Consider the following 22,060-nt stretch of genomic DNA (forward strand, 5'->3'; position numbering starts at 1 on the left):
ATTTCCACAACTGTCTTGATAGTTATTTTATATTTCATAACTGCAGTTAGTTTGTACAGAACAGCAAGAGCGCATATGGATTTAACTAAGACCAACATACTTTAATTCTATAAGGACTTGTTAAGGCCTGAGAGGCCTCTCCTCTGACAGTTATGATATTGACATTTTACAGTCTCAAAGAATAAAAATTCATATTTCCCATGAAATGAGAACTTATAATCAGCCCAGTTTATCTCCCTTTTATCATGCATACACTGCATTCTACTGGATACAAACAGTATGCTACTGCTGTTAACTACACAGCTACAGATTAAAAAAAAAAAAACACATGCTCTTGAACACAGCTAAAACTGTCCCTTACACTAAGAGACAGTAAGCGCTTGTATGTATGGCCAATGTACCACCATGGAATAACCTGCATGTCCCAGACTGTAGGAGGTCATTTGTGCAAACGTAAAAAAAGGGGGGAAAAAAGCCAAAAGCAGAACATGCAAGCTCCACACACCTGACCAGCCAGCTTCTTTCTGTGATGTTGAGAGTTCTAACAACAGTCCCACTATACAAATCTAAAAGCTCTTTATTTCATTTAAGGCTTACTTCAGATGGATGCCACTTGTCATTTCTACCTATACATTAAAACATATTAAGCAAGTGTTATAAAGTGTTATAAAGTGTTCCATCCTTGGAGGTAGGAAGTAGGCTGTTTAATTAATTGTTTTCAGTCCAAATAATGTGGCTTAGATTGGTAGAAAGATTAAGAAAAGTTGTGTGTGCCATAAAAAAAACATTAGACGCAACATGTTTGATCTTGAGGTTTTTGTAAATTACAAACAGGATGTCTAAGAGCTAAACTGTCAATAGATCAAACTACAGACAGTGAACACTGTAGTAGGTGTGTTTGCATCCATAAACTCATATAAGTAATAATAATAATAAGTGCACAGGTTTTTGCTCCCAGTTCTTCTTTGCCATCACAGTAGGGCTTATCCTCACCACCTAAATCATTCAGAAACAAGGCAGTGTGATCTGAGGAAAAACATAAGCCTGAGGTTAGATCCAACTTCTTTCAATATTGTTACACAACATCTATAAATGGACCAACTCTTCCTCCTTACCTTAGTTTGATTATTCCGCAGCCTTATTTGTTTGGGTGTTGTTCTTGTGTGAGCACGTCTTCTGACTATCTAACACGTCGGTCCTCACCTGACCCAGAGTTCGCAGTAGGCACATAGTGTCAAACCCCTCATCACCAGCCTGTTGCAACAACTCCAGCACCTGTTAACCAGAAACGTTACATACGCTATAAAAGAAAAAAGATACACAAAAACAATGTACTGGACCTGTAGTGTTTGTGTCGAGACCCACCTGCAGACACTTAAATGACTTTAACTGGCTCAGGTTCTCTCTCAGGAACAGCAGATAGATACTGAGGTCATTGTAGACGGGTGTGACCACACCCAAAGCACCAAATCCAGGCAGGATCTCATAAGGCCGGAGGAGGCTGGAACTCTGTCGTGCCGGTCCAAGAGCAGCGAACACCACCAATGGAGCAAGGAGCACGTATACTCCCAGGTTGATGTAGCTGAGCAGTCTGAAGACGCCCACTGCCACAAGCTTGCACTGAACAGCAGCCGGTATCGTGCTGTCGTTCTGCAGCACTCCCGTCCGCAGGTCACATGGAAATTCATCAATGTGAGAAGCCAGCAGAATGTAGTAGCCAAGGAAAAGGCACGCCAGCAGGAGGATCATAAGAGACAGGCCCCGACAGGCCATGTACTTGACCACAAGTTTGCAGGAGGAGCGCTTGGTCTTCAGATACTGTTCCACTAAAGGGTATTTAAAGCAGCCCTCAGTTAGTTCCAAAGCAGTGCTGTGGAAAAAGGAAGATAAAACAAGAGATCAAATCATCATTATCATGTACAAGGAAGTAAAGAGATAAAATTAAGCGAAGGAAAACAGCAGTTTGACTGAAAGCTTCAGATTAAACTGCTCATATACTGGGTTTCATAGCATTTCCCATTTTCTAAGAAAACATACCACATTTTATCTGTTTTATGTGAGACTTACACTTTTAATTAATTTCCCTGTGATCTCGGTGTCCCTTTCAGCATGATTAACAGCACGCAACTGCAGACTGGCTCAATATCTTTTGAGCACTACCTACTACTTGAGGACAGCAAAAATTAAAACAGTCCAGCTGTGCTCCGTTGCAGATGCAAAGCGTGCTTTTTTCAGCTCTAAACATCCACTGTGCACGCCCTTTCCAACTTCCTGCAACTTCCCAATAAAAGTAATAAACAACAAGTAAAAATGTATTCAGATGCAGTCAGAAATTTTTGGGGTTTACCTCTGGCTGTCCTCATCCTTGCCATCTAATGTTGCAAGATTCTTGGCCAGTTTAATGGAACGGTTATAAAAGCGGTCCAGCTCCTCCATGATGAAGCCGAGGTCAGAGGAGAGGTGAGGAGCTGCAGTGAAACGCCAAAGCAAGGCGGGGATATACATGAGGATGGCCAGTGACAGCAAGACGTACGGAAAGAACTGAGGAGAAAACAGAACAGAGGAGTGTGTTTAAAAAATAAGTGGCTAATGCTTTAGTTTGATTTTTTTTTTTTAAATGATCTAATCTAGCATGCTTTTAGCCTAAAAATAAACATGTTTAAGGATTTTGAAGGCCGTTCTATCCTGTAGGATCAAATACTATATTGTGCTGAAAACTAAGATTCTTGAATTATTGTGATGTACTGTGTAAATGATCTTGTATAGACCTACATGTACACTGACTGCCAAAAAGCAATTTGAAACAAAAGAATGTTGTATCTTATCTAATATCAAACCAACAATTTTGCACCGATGGAAAATTTGGACATTTGAACAGAGACTATACTATACTCTATACACTGTACAGAAAATGTTTGTGCAGGACATTATACACATAGGAATGTGGCTTCAAAAGGTATATAAGAGTCCAAGAATATATTGTTTGGCGGGGATCCTTGTATGCTGCTGTGGTGACCTCTCTTCTCGAATCCTGGCTTTTGCACGCACCCTGTCCGTCGGTTTGCCTGTGGATTGATCACCTGTGCTTGACATCTGCTCTATTTACTAAACCTCCCATTTTAGCATTTTACCTGGACCGTATACTGCATAATACATACAACCATCACATGCACCTTTCTTTATGAATGTATCTTTCACAGTTGCAATACTGTAGCTGCTAATTCTTAAAACCTGTACCTTGTGTAGCCACAGAGGTGAACTGTCAGCTTGTTGCTGCACTGCTGCCCAACAAAAAGAGTCCACATATGCTGCTTGTCTCAAGGAAAATGTAATGGGGGCAAAGCAGCTGATCTGGGTACCTGTGTGAGGAAAATGAAGGATCAGGGTTAGAACCAACAAATTGGAAAAAAAGAAAACACAACTGAGGGTTGTGCTCCCCTCCTTCTTCTGGACTCATTGCCTCATTTGTTTCATGGTCATTTTGCAGCAGACTCTGTGTCGGTAATTATGCCATCCTCAATAATGGTGGGGGTACAATGGGAATTGAATAAGCCTGATCCATGACCCAGATACTCGACTACTCGACAAATAGTGACATTCAGACAGTAGACACATTGTCTGTTAAATTTACACTGAACCTCTCATTTGTAAGGGTTTTGTAAACATGCGAATGTTTAGAATTTGATAAAAAAAAAAATTAAAAAAAAACTTCAGCCACATCACAGTTAAAGGTGGGGTCTGTGATGTTTTCTGGAGCATTTGTCATCATATTGTCTGATAAAACCTCCTCACGTACAATGGAGTATTGCATTCACTCAAAAGTAAAAAAAATTGAGATCTCAAAATTATGAGATAATTATCTCATAATTATAATTTATGAGACACTATCTCGTAATTTTAAGATCATAAAAATCTGTACCTGTTTCTACCTCTACTGTTACTGAGTTTTTGCAGTTGGAGTCTTACCTGGCCTCGAATCTTTCTTACCTGCCTGGTTTGCACCTTGTGAAGTTACATACTGATAAAAGTCCACAGTGTATGGGGTTAGAAGAGCCAATCCTGGTTTCATGTATCTCTACTTCAACAGGAAATCCATCTCTGTATTTCAGCCTTTGTGGCTGCTACATGCATTTACTTGGGAAAATCAATGCTGGAACTTGACCACAACCCATTTCAGTAATAGATGGAAAATAGAGTTCTCTTGAATCGGAGTAATGGTTGTATGCTGAGTGCCCGTCCTCTCCTTATTCCGTAAGATTATTTTGAATTGTGAAACTGCTGATAAATACTTTTTGGTCACACTAAAAGAGTCGTGAATTTTGATGTTTATTTGTGTGATGCACCTTTCAGCTCGGCAGTGAGCAGATGAGTTTCCATGTCAGGGCGTGAAATAGATAGAAGGGTGGGGATTAAAACCACACCTTCTCCAGTATTCACACCTCTCAGCTCCTGCGGATAATATCACACCTCTTCGCCCTCCACGACTAGTAAATCGAGGTTTGAATTGAATTAGAATAAGCAACATTATTAATGCACACTCACTGAGGACGCTCATGAATTCAACTCACCCACTGACACCTCTTGAGCAAAAGCGAGCGAGATGAGAAACAAAGGCAGCCCCACCGCGAGAAATGTGACTATTTTGTCCACCGCCAGCTCCAGACGCACTCCCTTGTACTTCGCCTCCGTGGCGTCCTTTAACAAAAAGTCCGAAAATACGTACTCCGTGGCTACGGTGGCGATCGCCATGACAAACGGGAACAAAAAGCCGTCACAGCCTAATTGATACAAGAGCGTCTTTTTGTCAGTGAACCAAACACGAATTCCGTTTGAAGGTGTAGTTGATTACTGAGATAATTCCCGTTGGAAATAAATGCAAATAATATATTCATCAAATAATATGTATCAAATTCTTGTTTACCCTCCTCCCTTCAGAGCACAGGATGGTTAAACCTGCTGTCCCGTTACTGAACCAAGGCATTCGAGAGGTGTGGGTTCTGGGTGCCTGCCAGCCGCTGGAGGGCGCTGTTTAGTCAGTGAGGAGCACCTGTTGGAGGGCAACAACTACTCAGGCCTTATTTTTAGGTGACCAGAGACTATTCAAAACGAAGTACTTTTTTTAAGGGATTTTTTTTTGTTGAACTGGTTGAAATTGCATCAAATTACTCTTAATCTGAAATATGATTGCTACAATGAGCTAGTCCTTAAGGGCCTGAGTGATGCATCTGGACCTTCGGTTGATCCATCTACTGTCGGCCCAAGCCTCAGAAATGATCTCCATGGAAGGTTGGCTATCAAGAATCCCAGGGAAACAAGAAGTGAACTGAAAATCAGTGGAGGTCTTATGGAGGGATGAATCCTCCCCAGAGCAACATTATTGAAGCAGTGTGTTATCATCTTGACAGAGAACGGAACAAAAGGCAGCCAATATCCAAAGATGAGCTTTGGGATGTCCTTCAAGAAGCCTGGAGAACTATTCCTGAAGACTGCTTTAAAAAAAGACAAGAAAGCTTGACTAAAATGATTCAGGCTGTGTTAGAGAATAAAGGTGCTCAGACCAAATATTGACTTTTAAGCTTGTTAATAATTTAAAAACTATTTTAGCCTCATATGCTGTATTTCCATTTATATTTGCACACGTTTAAATACATAGGTGCACCTATTTCCAATTTTCCTGGAAATAAATTTAAAATAAATTAGGGAACATTTTCACGACATGGTATGCAGAAATGTGAAAATACCAAAAAAAAAATCATATTATTTGTCAAAGAGTACTAACCCTATTTGCCCCACAATCAAACAATGAAAACATTGCACTTTGAAAATGTTTCCTGCTTTCAACATTTAAATTTGGTCAGATTGAGTTACCAGTGAACATTTTAACTACACATGTACACCGTGAATTCTACAGCTTGGGGGATGTGTAGTTTTTCTTGCTGCAGAGAAACAAGAGGAGTTCAAGATTTTAGTTTGACATACGTTATAAACATATAAAATCATCCCTACAGAAGGTTTTCAAAGGTGTTCATTTTAAGTTTTTTCTGTCATATTTCTAAGATACAGATCTAACTAAGACGTAATCGCGTTATCTTGACGACGTAACTGGGTTATTTACACAATTTTAAAATGCAATCTGGTGACACAATCTCAATCGCATGTAATCCGTTTCTACCCAAAACTGATTGGAAAAGTCGAGTACATCTCCCATATAATCCGGCTTGTTAATTGTCAAATCTTTTTCTTATCTCACCCACACTTAATAGCCTCCTGATAAATTGGAGCCAAAGCTAAGAAAAACACTGTTGCTGTTTCGATTACGTTTAAAGTCGCTTTACACAACACGCAATCTGTAAACAACATGATTTACGACAGCTCTTCCTGCTTTCTGGCGGTGGTTGGTTACAAAAAGGTGCGCGTTTCCAGAGAGATAGATAGTAGGGAACGGTTCGGTGAGGAGGATGTGAAGGAGGAAACCTTCGCAGGTAGCTAGCTGAATTACCTACCGCTGTGAAAATGGTTTACAATTATCAAGTAATAATGATTATACCGTAAATGTAGTGTTCGGTTGCGTTGAGGAGCACTTATGCTTGTGTTTTGACAAACCTGCTCAAGTTAAATGAACGGTGTCTGTTGTTAGCCCGAGTAGCTACACATAGGTAAAGTTGAGTTTGGTAAAGGGACCATTTTAGGCAGCAGTCTAGCTAGTTAACTTAGCAAATTAGTACTGATATAAACGGCTTTAACTCAGACGACCATAACCTTAGCTAGCTTGTAGCTAACGGAACGTAAGGTCTGTTTGTTTCTCTGGCTCGTTTTGGTGGAACAAAACTGGCACCAGCTTCATAAAATCTGTCGAAATCGTAAAATTTACGAAGGTTTTCAACATCGAAATTCCTGTGGTTGTTTTGAGCTGGCTACGAAGCCGTATTACGTGGCTGAAGCGCACTTTAACCACGAGACCGTGTTATCAAAAATGAGTCGGTGCCTTATATCAGTATCAGTAAAACGGAAGGACACGTCCGATCTTCACTTTCATTTCCTCCGCACAGGAAAGCATGAGAGTAAAGAGAGACGAAGGTGTGGTGAAAGACCCCTGTGGTTTGTATGATGGAAGGACTGGGGAAGGAGAGATCCATATGCAGCTCTAGACCCATGTCATGGCTCAGTCACCCCAAAACAGAGGCCTCCACTCTGCTGTGGAAACTCAAAGACTGCTTCCCCGCAAATGAGACAACATCCCCTCAGACGACAAGTAAAAGTGTATGTATACATCTTGAAACATTCAAGAGAGCTCTACACAAACATTTTACGCGCGAAGTTGGAAGATCGTTATTGAAAACCAGGGAATTGAACACAAAATGTTGTTGGTGCATTCTCTGAGCATCTGTCTAAAGTTTTAAGTTTCACTGACTATTATATCAAATGTTTGTTGCGTTATAGATGCTTTCAACCTTTTTTAATTAACAGATATGAACCTTTTTGATTGGGTATTGAGTCATAAATGTATTCCAATAAAAGTGCATCATCAGTGTAAGAGCACTGACAGTTTATGAGGAATATGTAAGTAGTGGTTATATACATTTGCATTAATGATTTCCCTGAACACCATTAAATGCTAATAACAGCCAGCAGTGCGAGTGTGTTCAGACCTGTTGCTAACGTGTGTCCTGGGTGAACTGATCGCAGGAAAACTGCACTTAGTACAGATTTGAATGTGAAGATTATTTGAAGACTCGTTCGGATCAGAATGGGATATGTAAACCCTTTTCTCCTTTGTCTGTTTTTTCAGTTTCAAGTTACTCCCTGACTCTTTCAATTAGTTCAAAGTACTTTTATATACTTTGCTTCCCACTTCAGATGGTACCTCCTCAATGAGTGGGTTCAGCTGACTATCATGAAGCTTTTTAATGTAATTTGAAAACATTTAATCAAAACAATCCACTGGACTAAAACTTTAATGTTGTTGTTTTTTTTTTTGCTTTTTTCGTATTTCAGAACAATTACATGGACAACAGAAAGGCTGTGCTGGAACTGAAAGATGTTCCTCCTCCTCCTCCACACCACAGCTCCCCCTCCCAATTATCCCAGCCCTTTCCGTTGGCCCCTCTCCATTTGCCTCCCCCCTGCTTGCCGCCTCCTCCTCAGCTTTCACAAGACTCTCACCAACATCTACCGCAACAGCAAGAAGGGGCTAACCCCAAAGTAAGCGTTTGCACCCACTGTGACTATTGCAGCACAGATGGCTACGGGTTGTTGGGTGGCAGAGGTGTTGTTGGTAGCCGTGGCAACATTGATGGGGTTGTTTCACTTTATACAGCCCAACGCTCTCTTGGAGCACCCATCAGTAGCAGCTCTGCGTCCTGCTCTGTATCCTCATCTGTTTATCAGCTTAAATGTAAACCAAGCTGTGGCAGTGGAGTTGAGGTCTCTGATTCTTTGCTCAATCTTGGTTGTAAACCTTGCCTGCCCTCTGTTGCTACCTCGCAGCCTCTTTCATCACACCCCTACCACCCCTGCTGTTCGGGGCTTCTCCACACCTGCTCAGCTACACCTCTCCCATGCAGTCAACCCAACATCTTTCCCTCTTTAGCCCCTCTGGCTTCCTCTGTTTCCTCTCTACCTGCTCCTTTGCATGGCTCTTGCTTGGCCTCTTCTGGGTTTTACACCTGTGGTGTGGACTGCAGCCCATCAGCCAGAAGATCCCAGAGAAGCATACTCTGTGATTACCCAGCTACCAACACTATTACTGCTTCAACCACCTCGGCACACTTTTACTCTAATCCTATGCACCTAAATGTTGAAAGCACGGTTTGTGTGAAGGGGGGACACTACTGCCAGGAGTACTTGTTGAAGGTTGGTAGAGTTCCTTATTCATTATTCCTTTCTTTGTATGCGTGTGTGTGTGTGTGTGTGTGTGTCTGTCTGTGTGATAAATATGTAGGCAACTGGATCCTGCGTCCACTGATTACAGAACCATGTAGACACTGTTAGCACTGTTTTTGTATGTTTTGGCATGTTATTATTTCATTTTCATGTCAGTTGGGTTTCAGTTTCCCTGTCAGTGGTTTAACTTTTCCTTATTTGCAGCCCATGAATGGTCTGACTACAGGGCCTGATAAAGTGTGGCCCAATATTCCTACCCCTCAAACTGCCTCTATGCCTGTCCCTATTTGTAATGGCTGTGGCACATCATCTGATGGCAAGGCAATCATGCCCTCCAGCAACCTTGGCAAGACTGGATATAAGTATGGTTAGTGAACTTTATAATCCAGTTTTGGACACCCACATATCTGACATGTATTGCATTTCCTGTCGGAACGGCGCCAGCTGTGAAGTAATTTCAGAGAATTGATGCTGTTAAGATGCCTCCAGTTTTTTAATGATTTGTTTTGTTAGGTTCTCCAGAAAGTAGTGGCCCTGAGAACATCCCTCCAGTGGGTGTCTTTTGGGACATTGAGAACTGCAATGTGCCCAGTGGACGCTCTGCTGGAGCTGTAGTCCAGCGTATTCGCAGCCGTTTCTTCCAGGGACATCGTGAAGCTGAGTTTATTTGCGTCTGTGATATCAGCAAGGAGAGTAAAGCTGTCATCCAAGAGCTCAACAACTGCCAGGTATCAGCAAAATTTATATAAAAATGCTTTTAGCTTTAAGAATAATTTCCCTGGTTATATTTGCCACTAAAAATGGGACTTATGAAGTTTGATTGGGAGAATTTGGTGTACCTGTGCTACGCACACAATAAACTGGACACTGTACATTGGAGGTTTGAAAAAGGAAAAAAAATGTTGCCTTTGCATCAGGTTACTGTTGCACACATTAACGCCACGTCCAAGAATGCTGCAGATGATAAGCTGCGTCAGAGCCTACGACGCTTTGCTGAGACCCACACTGCACCTGCAACTGTCGTACTAGTGTCTTGTGAGTTCCTAAGATTAACAGCAGAGTATTACAGCCATAGTGTCACAGAAACTTCTGTGACTTAAAAAATGTAATTTCTTCTCATTGTCAACAGCGGACGTGAATTTTGCAAGCGAGTTGAGTGACTTGCGTCATCGCCACGGTTTCCAGGTGATTCTGGTCCACGGAAACCATACGTCTTCAGCCCTTCTGCAGCACGCACACAGCCACGTGGCCTTTCAGGAGATCACAGCTGATCTGCCACCACGTATGCTTGTCAAAGCACAGGTAGGCCTCTAATTCTGCGTTGGGGTCTATAAGAATGATGTTTTGTTTTTAATTGATGTTCTATTGAGTAAGGTAAGTGGATACTGTGCAGTTTAACAATGAACAATCTTATTTTAGTGTGGACTCGCCAAGAAAGCAGAGTGTGAGGCAGTTTCAGACTTATTTTGGGGATTTTTTTTTTTTCTTCTTCACATCTACAGTGCTGACAGAAAGTTTTCGGACTCTTTCAGTTTTTTCACGTTTTTTTTTTTTGTTTCACGTTTGTACCCCTTTTTTCTTTTTTTCCCCATCAAACTAAACACGCGTGTTCTTCGATTTTTCATTTATTTTTTTACAAATTAAAAGGCTGATGAGAAAGTGTCGCTTTGCGCTACTTTGTATTTTTTTTAGAAACTGTAGTGAAATTTGAGGTTTCGGTTGTCTCAGACGGCAAAAAATTCTCTTTTCTGTTGTCCCTGTGCTGAGCAGCTGTTATCTTGACTCCAACCTGATAACAATGTTTACTGCTGGAGAGATACTCGAGTATCTTTAAAAACAACAAAATATCCCTTTAAAAACATCCCCACAGCATGAAGTCTGACTATAGGAGTGCTATTAATGAGGCAAAATGCTGTCTCTGGCTTGCTCCACTTACACGTTTGGCAATTGTAGTCGGAAAGTTTAATCGCCTTTTAATCAGAATAAAAGACTATGCTTCTCATCGTGTGGAAGTTAATCAAACACCAGCCAATCTTTTTAAAGATGTGTAGTAAATGTAAAAGGGTTTGAAAACTTGCTGTCATCACTGTTTACCACTGTCAGCCATTCTCTAACTTATTTTTCAAGTAGGTCAAAAACAGCTTCAGTTTTTTAAGTGGAAATCATACAAACCACACAAGCGCGATGTCTCTTCCTCCCCTCCTTCAGCCCAGTTTCAACCTTGTCCATGTGCACAACCTCCCTGTCATCTGTGACAAGAGCCTTCGGAATGCCGTGAAGCTCAGGCTCCGCCGCCTGTCAGACAACTGTGGTGGCAAGGTGCTGAGCATGTCCCAGGGCGCAGCAGTCCTCCGTTTTGGCAGCCCTGAGGCAGCTGCACGGGCCCGCAAGCGAATGGAAAATGAGGATGTGTTTGGCCACCGAATCAGCCTTTCCTTCTCCCCAAGGCTCAAAGATGATGCCAGTCCTGAGGCTGAGCTCCAGTCTCAGTCCCATCACTTGCCTCAGAATCAGCCCCAGACCTATCAAACCCAGGATTCAGTGTTCGCCCCTCCCCCATCAATATCCGCATTCTCTTTTCTTCCCCTGGAGAAGCCCAGGTCGCCCAGGAGGCCACGGCGGGCAACACGCCCGTGCCCTACCCTTGGCCAAGAGCCTGAGAGGCCCTACAGCCCCAGGAGGGGGTCCAGTGGGCCTCCCGGTGGTGCTCCAGCCAAGCCCCATCAGGTCAGCAGACTCATCTATGCCTGCTTCCCCTCAAACTCCACTGCCCTCTGTCCTTGTCTGGACTGGCATGTAAATCGCATTCCCTGCCCCCTCTCAGTGCCCTTCTAATTGCTGCTTTAACTAACAGCTTATAACTGCCCGCTTGCCTTAATGTCTGCCTGTGCTTGCATGTATTAATTGTTGCTCGTGCTTCATTCATCCCCTCCTGTCCTGCATGCATGTTGTTCATTAATCATATGATTAATGAGTTGCCATATAGCTTAATCTTTTTGTGTGTTTGTTCAGTATATTTGAGCTTACAAACTTCTGCTTTGTGGGTAGCCAGTTTTTGTCTGATCTCCATTTTCTTCTTCTGAACTGTGGGAAATTGCCTCGTGATCTTTTCCATCATGACAAAACTGACGTTTCTTTTGTTTTTCTTGCTGAATTGCAAAAAAATGTATCTATCTGGATTTGAAAAACAAACAAAAGCTACAGATGGAGATTTTGTTGCTTTACAGTAAAGAGGACTTTCAGTTGGAGTTTTTATTTCTTTATTTCTCTTGATCACTGGCTTTGTGACAAGCAACTAATGTAAATCTTGTAAAGCTGTCTCTTCTGCTGTCACAGTTCTCTTGACTGACTTTGTAGCAGGTTGAAATCACAGTAAAATTCACTATATTGGACTGTGCAATACGCTACATTGGCGTGTGAATTTTAAACATGCATCTCTAGTTCTATCCCAGAACATTAGTTTATGTCCTTCTGTTACTTTTCTACCTTGTTTTCATGTGCCTTAACAAATCTTACTAATCATCTGACCCTCCTGCTGCCTTTACACATTAAAGACATGAACAGTATCCAGCCATAAATAATATTTCCTCCCTTCTGCTTGATCCAGGAGCTGGTTAATACAGAGGGCAGGTCCAGAGTGGGTCTTCCCCACCTGGACAAAGGACGTGGTGCTTCCTTGTCACCCCACGGCAATGGTGAGACGAGAGCACTGGAGCATCTGTCCAAGCTTGGCCTTCCCGGAGAAGCCATGTACAAGAAGAGGTACACACATAGACGGGGGACATTAGAATGTCTCACTTGATAATGAGATTAAACTCTTCTGATTTAATATTTCTTTCTTTGTAAAGTATGAAAACAGTAGCTTTAACCTGGGAGGGGCAGGACATTTGCTGTTTGTTTGTCTTTAATAGTTCGACACCAACTTTTATTTGTCCAGTATAATGTATATATATTTTTTTATTTAATTTTTTTTTCACCCATCTTTTTTTTGTGTAGAAGAGACTGTTCCAGTCCCCGAAGTGTGACTGAATCCCTGGCAGAAAAAGGGGATAGGACCTCAGGGGAGTTCCAAATTAGCACACCCTCAGCCTTCAGCAAGTTGAATCTGCACAGGAGCTTCAGTCCTCTTGTCTCGTCTCAGGGCTCCTGGTCGTCCAGGTACACATTATCCAGCATTTCATAATGTCAAACAGAAAAGACAACATAAGCCGCGTCCTCAAATATCTTCCGTTTCTCAAAAAAAAAAAAGGAGTGCATCCCCCTCCCTGTCCAGCCGCTCCTCGCCTCTACTTGCTACCCCTCGTAGTCCTTGCCCTGAAGGTTCTGCTGAGCCTTTCTCTGAGGGGGCAGAGGTCCAGGTGGCCAACCTGGACTACAGAATGTCTCGTATGGATCTGCAGCAGACGCTGCATGACGGCTTCTCCCGATATGGACAGGTCAAATTGATTTATGCACAGATCAAATCTTAGTCCAAAGGAAGAAAATATTAGCGTTTGCTTGCAGTGAGATAGAAACATTCCCTATTTGAGACAAGATTAATCTTTTCATTCAAAGTTGTCCTTGTGGTCTGACTTGTTTTGTCTAGGTGAAAGCTGTGGAGCTGAGTCCCCACACTGATTATCAGCTGAAGGCCACAATTCAGATGGTTTCCCTGCAGCAGGCTATTGGGGCCGTTAGTGGCCTGCACCGTCATAAGATTGGAGGCAAACGTATTCAGGTGTCTCTGATCACCGGGAGCAACAACAAATCTCTTGCTTTGCTCAGGTAAAGTTTCTATTTTGAGGTGTATTCGACTGTTTGGTGAATATGTTGGTCGTGATTATTAAAGCTTCGGAGATGTGACTGAACACACAAACTTTTTTTTTTTTTTTTTTTTTTTTTTTCGTTGTTTGATTTTTGTTGTTAAAGTTCACCTTTTTGTCTTTTACAGCACAGAGATCATCTGTATTCTTCAGGATGCACCTGCAAATTGCCTTCCTCTATTCAAGTTCACTGAGATCTATGAGAAGAAGTTAGTACCTGTCTCGACGACTGGCTTTCAAACCCTCTTTAATAGTGTTTTGCACTAATTTACAAGACGATAAACTCTACATTAAAAAGTGGATGCGTTTTTAAACTTTGTCTTTATTTTTTTTTATTTTTTTTATCCCCCGTATCTAGATATTCCCGTAAACTGGCGGTTGGTGACCTCTACAGGCTACCGGACCTGCTTTCAGTGCGGGAACAGGGAGGCTCAAAGCTTATATGCCTTCTGCAAAATAGCCAAATTCGACAGAGTCCACTAGGATCCTCGCAGTCCCAGGAGGGCTCCTCCTCAAGTGGGAGCCCTGTTGTATTTGAGGAGCTTGAGTACCACGAGCCTGTTTGCAGACAGCATTATGCACAAAAGGACTTCAGGTATAGAAATGTGGACAGGAGGGGTTAGCAGACTGCCACCTCTTCCTCCATCACTGATTGGAGTTTTTGTTTGTTGCTTGTTTGTAGTGAGGCTGACTTTGACCCCGACTCCTACAAAATCCCCTTTGTTGTGACGTCGCTGAGCACCTTAGCCTCTGAGATCCACAGTCTGCTGCAGTCACATGAGGGCACTCTTCCTCTTCTCAGGTATCAAAATAGCTCATTAATCCATGTACAAGCTTTTTACCTCAAACCTTTTTCCTTTAGACTTGGCAATATTTGCAGTCGTTACAAAGTGACTAATGTGGTTTGATTTCTGTTTAGTTTCCCAGACTGTTATGCTGCAAAATTCAACCCTCTGCAGCTTGGAAATGAGACGATGGAGGATGGCGTTCCTCTGGAGCATCTCATCACCTGTGTTCCCAGTATCACAATCGTCACAGCTCAGAATGGCTTCAAAGTCATCAAGTGGGTCCACAACAAACCACCTGCACAAAACTCTGGTAAGAATATTCACAAATGTCAGAATTCTGAAGTAGTTTTTTTTTTTTTTTTTCTCTAAAGTTCATATCTATTCATTTTTATCACTGCTGTGTGTTTGTTTCCACGCAGAGCCATGGATTCAGCGCTGCAAGAGCCCAGTTGGCAACCCACAGCTCATCCAGTTTAGCAGAGAGATTATTGATCTGTTGAAGAGTCAGACATCTTGCATCATGCCAATCAGCAAATTCATACCTTTATACCACCATCACTTTGCCAAGCAGTGCCGTGTCTCTGACTATGGCTTCTCTAAGTTGCTTGAGCTTCTGGAGGCTGTGCCACATGTCCTACAGGTATTGTACTGAGAATAATCTATTATAACCAATTTTTTTTTGTTTTTATGTATTGTTATATTGCTTTTAAAAATGCGTTTTCTTCAATGACAGATCTTGGGTATGGGCACCAAGCGTTTACTGACCCTAACCCACCGAGCGCAAGTGAAGCGCTTCACCCAAGACCTGCTTAAACTACTTAAGTTTCAAGCCAGCAAGCAAGTGGCAATCAGGGACTTCATGCAGGCGTATCATTGGTCAGTAAACATTATTTGGAGCTGTTGATGATGGCTTTCACTGTGACTTCCCCTCATAAATAAACTGTCTAAGAAGAGTTTGGATCATTAGTTTTAGATGTTTGTAATGTGTTCATTTAACTCAGGTGCTTCTCCAGAGACTGGAAGGTAACAGACTACGGCATATGTGACTTGATGGACCTGCTGACGGAGATCCCTGACACCACCATCACCATCACACACCAAGCAATGGACACAATCATCTCTGTTCCTAAGAGGGGTCAGTTTAAAACGCTTGTTTTGGAAAGTGAATCGGAAATGTTAAATACACCACTAGTTTATTTTGAAGACATGAATGAATTCAGATTTGCTTATTTAAAGTGACCCTTTATAAGTATTTGCTTAAACTACTTGTGTTAAAATGTTGCCAGTGGTCATCTAATTTACATTAATGTCTGAAGACTGTTTACTTAAAAAGACAGAAGTGGTAAGTTTCACTTTGTATCTGCATAATATTTTCTTTAAGAAGTTGCTCCCTCTTGTTTCAGAGCGGACTGTAGAGGAAATGGAGCGAACCAAGCAGTTTGGGAAGGAGGTGGTGGACCTCCTCCGTCACCAGCCTCACTGCCAAATGCCCTTCAGTAAGTTCATACCTACGTACCACCACCACTTTGGTCGTCAGTGCAAGCTCAGCTACTACGGATTCACCAAGCTCATGGAGCTCTTCGAAGCAATTCCCGACGTTCTGATGGTAAGTCGGGTCAAGGAGCGAGATGAAGGGAGATTTTGGTGTGTATTGGTGGTTGTAATGTGACGGCAACGGTCTACCCTTGAGTGGGATTTTTTTTTTTTAAATCAATGAAAGTTTATTTTACTCAATGTTATACATTGCTGCTTGACTCAGTAGGACATTATTCCTATACTCTGGCTACTTTTTTTTTCTATTCTATTTTTTCTTGATTTTATTCAATTCCCTCTCCTCCATCAGGTGTTGGAATGCGGCGAGGAGAAGGGCCTGACTCTGACGGAGGTTGAGCGCGTCAAGGCTCTGGCAGCTCAGCTGGTCAAGCTGCTGCGAGCTCAGAAGAACTCCAGTCTTCCTGTCGGCCAGCTGCTCACAGAGTACAGCAAGACCTTTGGTTATGGTCTCCGTCTTCAGGACTATGACGCAACCTCCCTGCCCGCTCTGCTGGCCAAACTCTGCCATGTTGTCAAGGTAAGAACACGTGTTCTTACTTGTTTTTCAGCTTTTTTTTTTTTTTTTTTATCTGAAAATCTGAACTGTCCAAATATGATGGATTAGTCAGGCCTTTGTCTAACAAAATGAATCTGGGTCAACTAAGAAATTTTAATTGGTACATCTCTAATATTGATGTGTTTGAATGCCTGATTCATCTAATTTGGAGCTGTTTTTTGGCATTACCCTACCACTTTGCTTGTGTAACCCTGTACTCTGCTACCTACAATACAGGAGTTCACAAAAAGCCATTTTCTTGTCATATTCAAGGTGGTGGCTGGCTCAGAAGGTCGGGAAGTGCAGCTGATCAACAGGAAGTCTCTGAGGTTGCTGACCTCCCAGCTGCTGGCTCTGCTCATGTCCCAAGAAAACGATCAACTCACCAAGGGGATGAAGGTGGAGGAGTTGAGCCAGCGCTACCTCACAGCTCAGGGAAACCTGCTAAATCCATGTGAATATGGGTTCCTCTCCCTGAGCGAGTTACTCAAGAGTCTCCCATATCTTGTGGAGGTAGGAACAAGAATTTTCCTTCCAGAAGCTTAATGATTTTACATTTGCCTTCTTAAAAGTTAATGTCTGTGACCTTTTCTCTTTTTCCTCCAGCTGTACCATGAAGAAAATGATGAAGATGGACCACTACCACTGGCTGGAAACACAGCCAGTGGTAGTGGGGATGAATGGGTGAGGCTCACCAGGCTTTACCAGTTTGCTCGTAACGTCTGTGCGCTGCTCCACACTTACCATTACAACCAGATCTTCCTGACTGAGTTCCAGGGGGCTTATAGCAAATTTACAGGCTGCAGCCTTGAACCACGCTTTTACGGATGCTTCAGCACTGATGAGCTTCTCAGCGCCATTCCACAGGTGGACATGTCTTTGTTGTATTCATTTGTTCATGTCAACTAGAACAGTTGTCAAACTTTACAAAGTGAAAAAAGAGGCCTCTCTTAAAGAGGTGCCTCTGTTCACACAACCTGTAGTTTGTATTATTCTGATACAGTTATCTTTGTTTGTTTGAACTCTTTTTGTGGATTGTTTGTGGCTGTATTGTCAGGTGGTTTGGATCAAAGGGCACGGTCACAAGAGGATTATCGTTTTGAAGAACGATATGAAAGGTAAAGGCTTATTTCTCAGTGCATGTTTAATTAGTCTAAGCCAATATGTTTAAATCAGACTCGATGACCTTGTTGATTGATGACTGAAGGATAAGCTGTGGCTGTGATTTAATGAGATGTGCCTGCGCGGTGTATACATGCCATGATCATATGGGGTTTTTTGTGTTTTTAGCTAGAGCAAGCTCTTCAGTGCCCAACAGTCCCCAGCCAGGAGAGAACATCGAGAGCCCGAGAGACAGTCCTGTTAGCACTGCAACATCTGGAACCCAGAGTCCAGGTGATATGCATTTCCTCATATAGACTGGCCAAGATTGTTCACGTCCGAACCCTCGGGTACCCCCAAAAGGCAGAGTTGTTGTTTCAGACTTCACTTGATTCATACAAACACCCAAAGATTTCAGATCGATACGACATGAACCATTTTAAAACAGCACCACTAATCCCATACTAGTCCTCAAGCCTGTTTGCCATGGTGCTGCAGCCAATGGTATCAAAAGCAAAGGTGAGCTCCAATAAAACCAAAGCAGTGTTTTCTGCTGCCATCAAAATGTCACTGGAAACTAAACTGGAAAGTAAAGCAGTTTCAGTGGAGTGCAGTTTTCTAAAACCAGACTGTAAAATATCCAAAACATTGTTTTGGGTTTTTTTTTTTTCTCCAAGAAATTTGATTGCTCTACTACTTTTTTTTATTTTTATTTTTTTCCAAAATCTTTAACGTAAAAGGTTGTCAGGATATATGGCCTGTAACTGTTTGCAAGAGATGGGTCCAGCTTGTTTAAAGAAGCTGGGAACTGAGCCAGTATGAAGAGCGGTATTAATCATTCCACTATACAGGAGCCAGTACAGTCTAACATTGATGAGGAAAAATGGGAAGGAAATCAAGGGGGCTTGAAGTCGGTTTCATATGGCCAAGCAGCATATATGTGGGATCGCCTTCTTGTAACAACATGATGAGATTGCATTGGATGAAGTATCTCGAGTCAGGCTGCTCCCCCCTCCTTCAGCCGTCACCGACAGCTGACCACTCATACCAACCTGAGACGGGGTGTTAAGCTCCTCATGACCTGAAGGATTCTTGCACTTTCTCTCTTTAAAGTTTTCTGCTTACTGCAGTCGCCGCTGCAAAGGTGTCTGTATTTTCAGGTGGGTTGTTGTTCTCTCTGCCAGGTGGTGATGCAGCTGCAGAGTCGGAGCTGCTGTGTCTAACGTCACCACTGGACCTGTTGTGTGGTCCTGTACCATCCTGTCTGCCATCACCTCAGCTCCACCCGGACCCAGTCGTCCTCCAGCACATTGACCTAATGCACTTTGAGAAGACTCCACCACCACAGATACCAACAGGTCAGATTTAGTGTTTCAGGTTCATTTAAGTAGAACTGACTCTGGAGGCATCCATTCAAGTTCCCCCTTTATTTAACTAACATGGTAGCTGCCACTGTCACTTGCATCTTTGTGTTAGCTCAGTCTGTATTTGTGTGTGACAGTAGAAAGTGCTGAATCTGAAGATCCAGCAGCAGATGATCCACCGGAGCATCCTGGCAGCACAGACGACTCTGCAGTCACCAGACCGCCACCGGCTCCTGACATGATGAGCCTTTTGTCCACGAACAGCCCCGGCAGAAGAGCCTCACGCAGCAAAATCAAACTAGCTGCCAACTTCTCATTCACAGCAGGCCTATGATCCTCTCACACATCCAGGCCCAGTCTCGTACACGGCAATACTAGTATTCACAAAGCGTAACTCTGAATAGAAGAGTTGACAGGCCACATCAAACGCACTACATAAAAATGACCCCTGAAGAGTATTTGTGTTGTAACTTCTACATCCCAACAGGCTGTTGCATTACTCTGCTTTCTTCTTCTCATCAGCAATCTTTTTTTTGTTTAGTTTTCACTGATGTCCACCAAGCTCTGATTTTTCTCATTGCAGATTTTCTGCAGTTCTTTAATTTGCTGAATTCAGCTGCTGTAACCTGTTTTTCATCCCAACAGCAGTTGAGTTCAATCACTGTGCATCCTCAGTTTAGAGCCATATCCACTGTGTTGAGGAACTCGTGCTTACTATGAATGAAACTGAGTTGGTTGTCACTGTGTACAGAGTGTTGTTTAACAATGGGAGGAATGCTAGTGATGAATAACTTGGTTTTCTGTCAAAATCAAAGAAATGTAGCTGCCCACATTTTCAGTTTGGAACGTTGACATATAAAAGGAAGGTTTTTAGATGGATGTTGTAAGTTAATTATGTCGAGACACCTTCAGCATTACTTTCTTGTTGTCTCTCCAAAGACAATAACTTTGCTTTAAAACAATATTTTCAAATCTATAGGACTTTTCTTTGTAGGTAACCCCGAAAAATGTCGAGCAATCCAGCTCCCAAGCTTCCTGGCTGTCTCATTTTGCAGAATTTTTTAAAAAAAAGTAGTAGCTTATCTCTGAGATAAATTCTCCTCCTAAAGGAAGCGTACGCATGTTGTTTTTAGTTCCTTCTATACTGTGCAGGGTATTTGGTCGTCTGTGGGAGAGTTTGGTCTAAATGAAGTGGAATGAGGGCAGTTCAGTGATGGGACTGAAGAGAAACGGCTGTTTAAGGCCTGGATCAAAAGGTTTTGACTCGCATTGCATCAATGGCTGCTCTCTGGATTTTTCTTTTTTCTTTTCTTTTTCCCCATTATCATTTACTGACCTAGATCATAGCAAGGTTTTGACTTTTCTCTCTGTGGCCAATAATGAAGGCCTGAAAAGGAGAAGGGTGGCACTTGATTTTCCTTCTGTGTGTGTGTGTTCTTTGGGCAGCAGATACTGACATACTTTTATTGTTTGTCTTTAGCCAGCAGTCGGTGTGTTTTGAGTTCTTTTAGCTGTGTTTTGTCCGTGTGCGGTTTACACTGGAGTTGGTGGTGTGAAATGTGCATGGAGTGCATAACTGAGTTTATGCAAAGTGTAATCCCAGGAGGAGCAGGCAGGAACAGATGACTTTGTTTAAGATCGGTCTTTATTTCCACCACGATTTTTGGATCGTTTGGCATCTCCCTAGCAGTCGCCTTGGAAGTGCTCAAGGTTTGTTGAGGTAACCTTTGCTGCTGGTAGGGACTGTACAAGTGGTGGAGTCCGCTCTGAGTTGAAGAGTCTGAGGAGGGCAACAAGCGCTCCTGAGTTTGATTTTTAATGTCACAGTGGATGGATGTGAGTTTTAGGGGGAGATGGGACGGAGGTTGTGGGTTTGAGGACCAGGCTGGGGGCTTCGGGAAGCCTCCTGAACAGACTGAACACACAGAGGACCCTCTGCGGCTCTCTGGTATCTACCGGGCTTTTACAATGGCTTGTATTTGCCACGGCGCAGAAAGAAAGGTGCCATCTCTCCTCCCCACCCTCTCACATCCCACATGGGGTAGTTTTAACTTACAAATGTGCGTTTGATTCTCAACTTTTCTTTGTCTAAAGTGTTTAATCGGCTGCTGGCTGCTGAAATGCCACCTAATGTCTGCTGCCTGTGAAACTGACCCAGGTGCTGCTGAAGTCAAAGGCAGAGGTTGTTTGTGTTCAGAGAAAACGCTTGGAGGATGGGTAACAGCCCACTTATTCAGTTTGTTTGCACTTTCTAGTGGATTAAGTCTGTGTTTGAACTATTCTAACATGAATTTTCTTCGTCAGACTGGATCTCAACTTGGTGTGGAAATAGTCCTACCTCACATCTTCCTAAAATGTGACGTGCAAATCAGAATATTTTTTGGGCTGTTACGGCTTATATCTCACGCTATGTTTTATGGACTGTCGGGAAACCACTTTGATTAAAGAGTCGCCGGTTCAGAATAATGATTTAAAATTGTAGGTGGTTCAAAGACAGAAAATTGCTGCTCACAAGAACATTCTAGATTTGGCAATATGAAGGCATTACTTAGAGAAGTTGCTAGGCTTTGCTGGAACTCAGAGTACTTCAGTGACAACTAACTCATATTTTATTGAGTTCTTGTTTTGTTTAGATCAATGAGAAGCTACTGTACCTGTTGAAATATGCATTTATGCATAGTTTTGGTTCATGAAATACATGTTTGCAAAGGGGTTTAAATAAGTTATCTTTCCCTGTGCACCTTACTGTGTCTCTTAGTCAGTTGTTCAACAGCAGATTTTAAGGAACTTGTTTATTCGGCTGTCCTTGAAGCATTTGCCTTGTGATGAATTTTTGTTTACCTGCTCGACAACTGTCTCACTGATGTGTCTGCTCTACGCTCACCTGCCCACTCAGTCGCATTGTTTTACTGCCTTGCTGCACCAGATGTGGTTGTAACGGTTATTATTGACGGGACCAAAAAGACTTCCATGAATAAAATGTCACAAGCATCAATTCTGCTTCTCCTGTTTCTGTGAATCACAAAAAAAACA

The 22,060-nt window shown here is 42.5% G+C and overlaps 2 protein-coding genes across 4 annotated transcripts; one reads left to right on the forward strand and one right to left on the reverse strand.

Annotated features, from left to right (window-relative positions):
* Nucleotides 1–69: 69 nt before the first annotated feature.
* LOC142379361 (pannexin-1-like) lies at nucleotides 70–4,963 on the reverse strand. Its single transcript, XM_075464505.1, has 6 exons — nucleotides 4,569–4,963; nucleotides 3,238–3,359; nucleotides 2,348–2,541; nucleotides 1,366–1,870; nucleotides 1,116–1,275; nucleotides 70–1,026 (listed from the first exon to the last, which is right to left on the reverse strand). The coding sequence occupies exons 1-5, from the start codon at nucleotides 4,747–4,749 to the stop codon at nucleotides 1,126–1,128; spliced, it is 1,152 nt and encodes a 383-aa protein (XP_075320620.1). The 5' UTR covers nucleotides 4,750–4,963; the 3' UTR covers nucleotides 70–1,026; nucleotides 1,116–1,125.
* Nucleotides 4,964–6,395: 1,432 nt separating this feature from the next.
* Nucleotides 6,396–22,022, forward strand: marf1 (meiosis regulator and mRNA stability factor 1). Of its 3 annotated transcripts, none has more exons than XM_075463706.1 (27): nucleotides 6,396–6,482; nucleotides 7,050–7,260; nucleotides 7,996–8,853; nucleotides 9,088–9,250; nucleotides 9,397–9,611; nucleotides 9,801–9,918; nucleotides 10,013–10,185; nucleotides 11,092–11,610; nucleotides 12,491–12,645; nucleotides 12,880–13,041; nucleotides 13,133–13,319; nucleotides 13,469–13,647; nucleotides 13,814–13,894; nucleotides 14,044–14,280; nucleotides 14,368–14,487; nucleotides 14,605–14,783; nucleotides 14,893–15,113; nucleotides 15,207–15,349; nucleotides 15,475–15,608; nucleotides 15,877–16,079; nucleotides 16,317–16,544; nucleotides 16,836–17,075; nucleotides 17,169–17,429; nucleotides 17,620–17,680; nucleotides 17,853–17,957; nucleotides 18,848–19,021; nucleotides 19,165–22,022. In XM_075463706.1, exons 2-27 carry the CDS (start codon nucleotides 7,105–7,107, stop codon nucleotides 19,359–19,361), a joined length of 5,469 nt encoding a protein of 1,822 aa, XP_075319821.1. In that variant the 5' UTR covers nucleotides 6,396–6,482; nucleotides 7,050–7,104; the 3' UTR covers nucleotides 19,362–22,022. The 3 variants fall into 3 exon arrangements, with proteins under 3 accessions (XP_075319821.1, XP_075319822.1, XP_075319823.1); XM_075463707.1 differs by having other exon boundaries at nucleotides 19,168–22,022; XM_075463708.1 differs by having other exon boundaries at nucleotides 7,996–8,202.
* Nucleotides 22,023–22,060: the final 38 nt, after the last annotated feature.

Source organism: Odontesthes bonariensis, chromosome 4 (assembly GCF_027942865.1).
Source record: "Odontesthes bonariensis isolate fOdoBon6 chromosome 4, fOdoBon6.hap1, whole genome shotgun sequence".
Classification (NCBI taxonomy): domain Eukaryota; kingdom Metazoa; phylum Chordata; class Actinopteri; order Atheriniformes; family Atherinopsidae; genus Odontesthes; species Odontesthes bonariensis.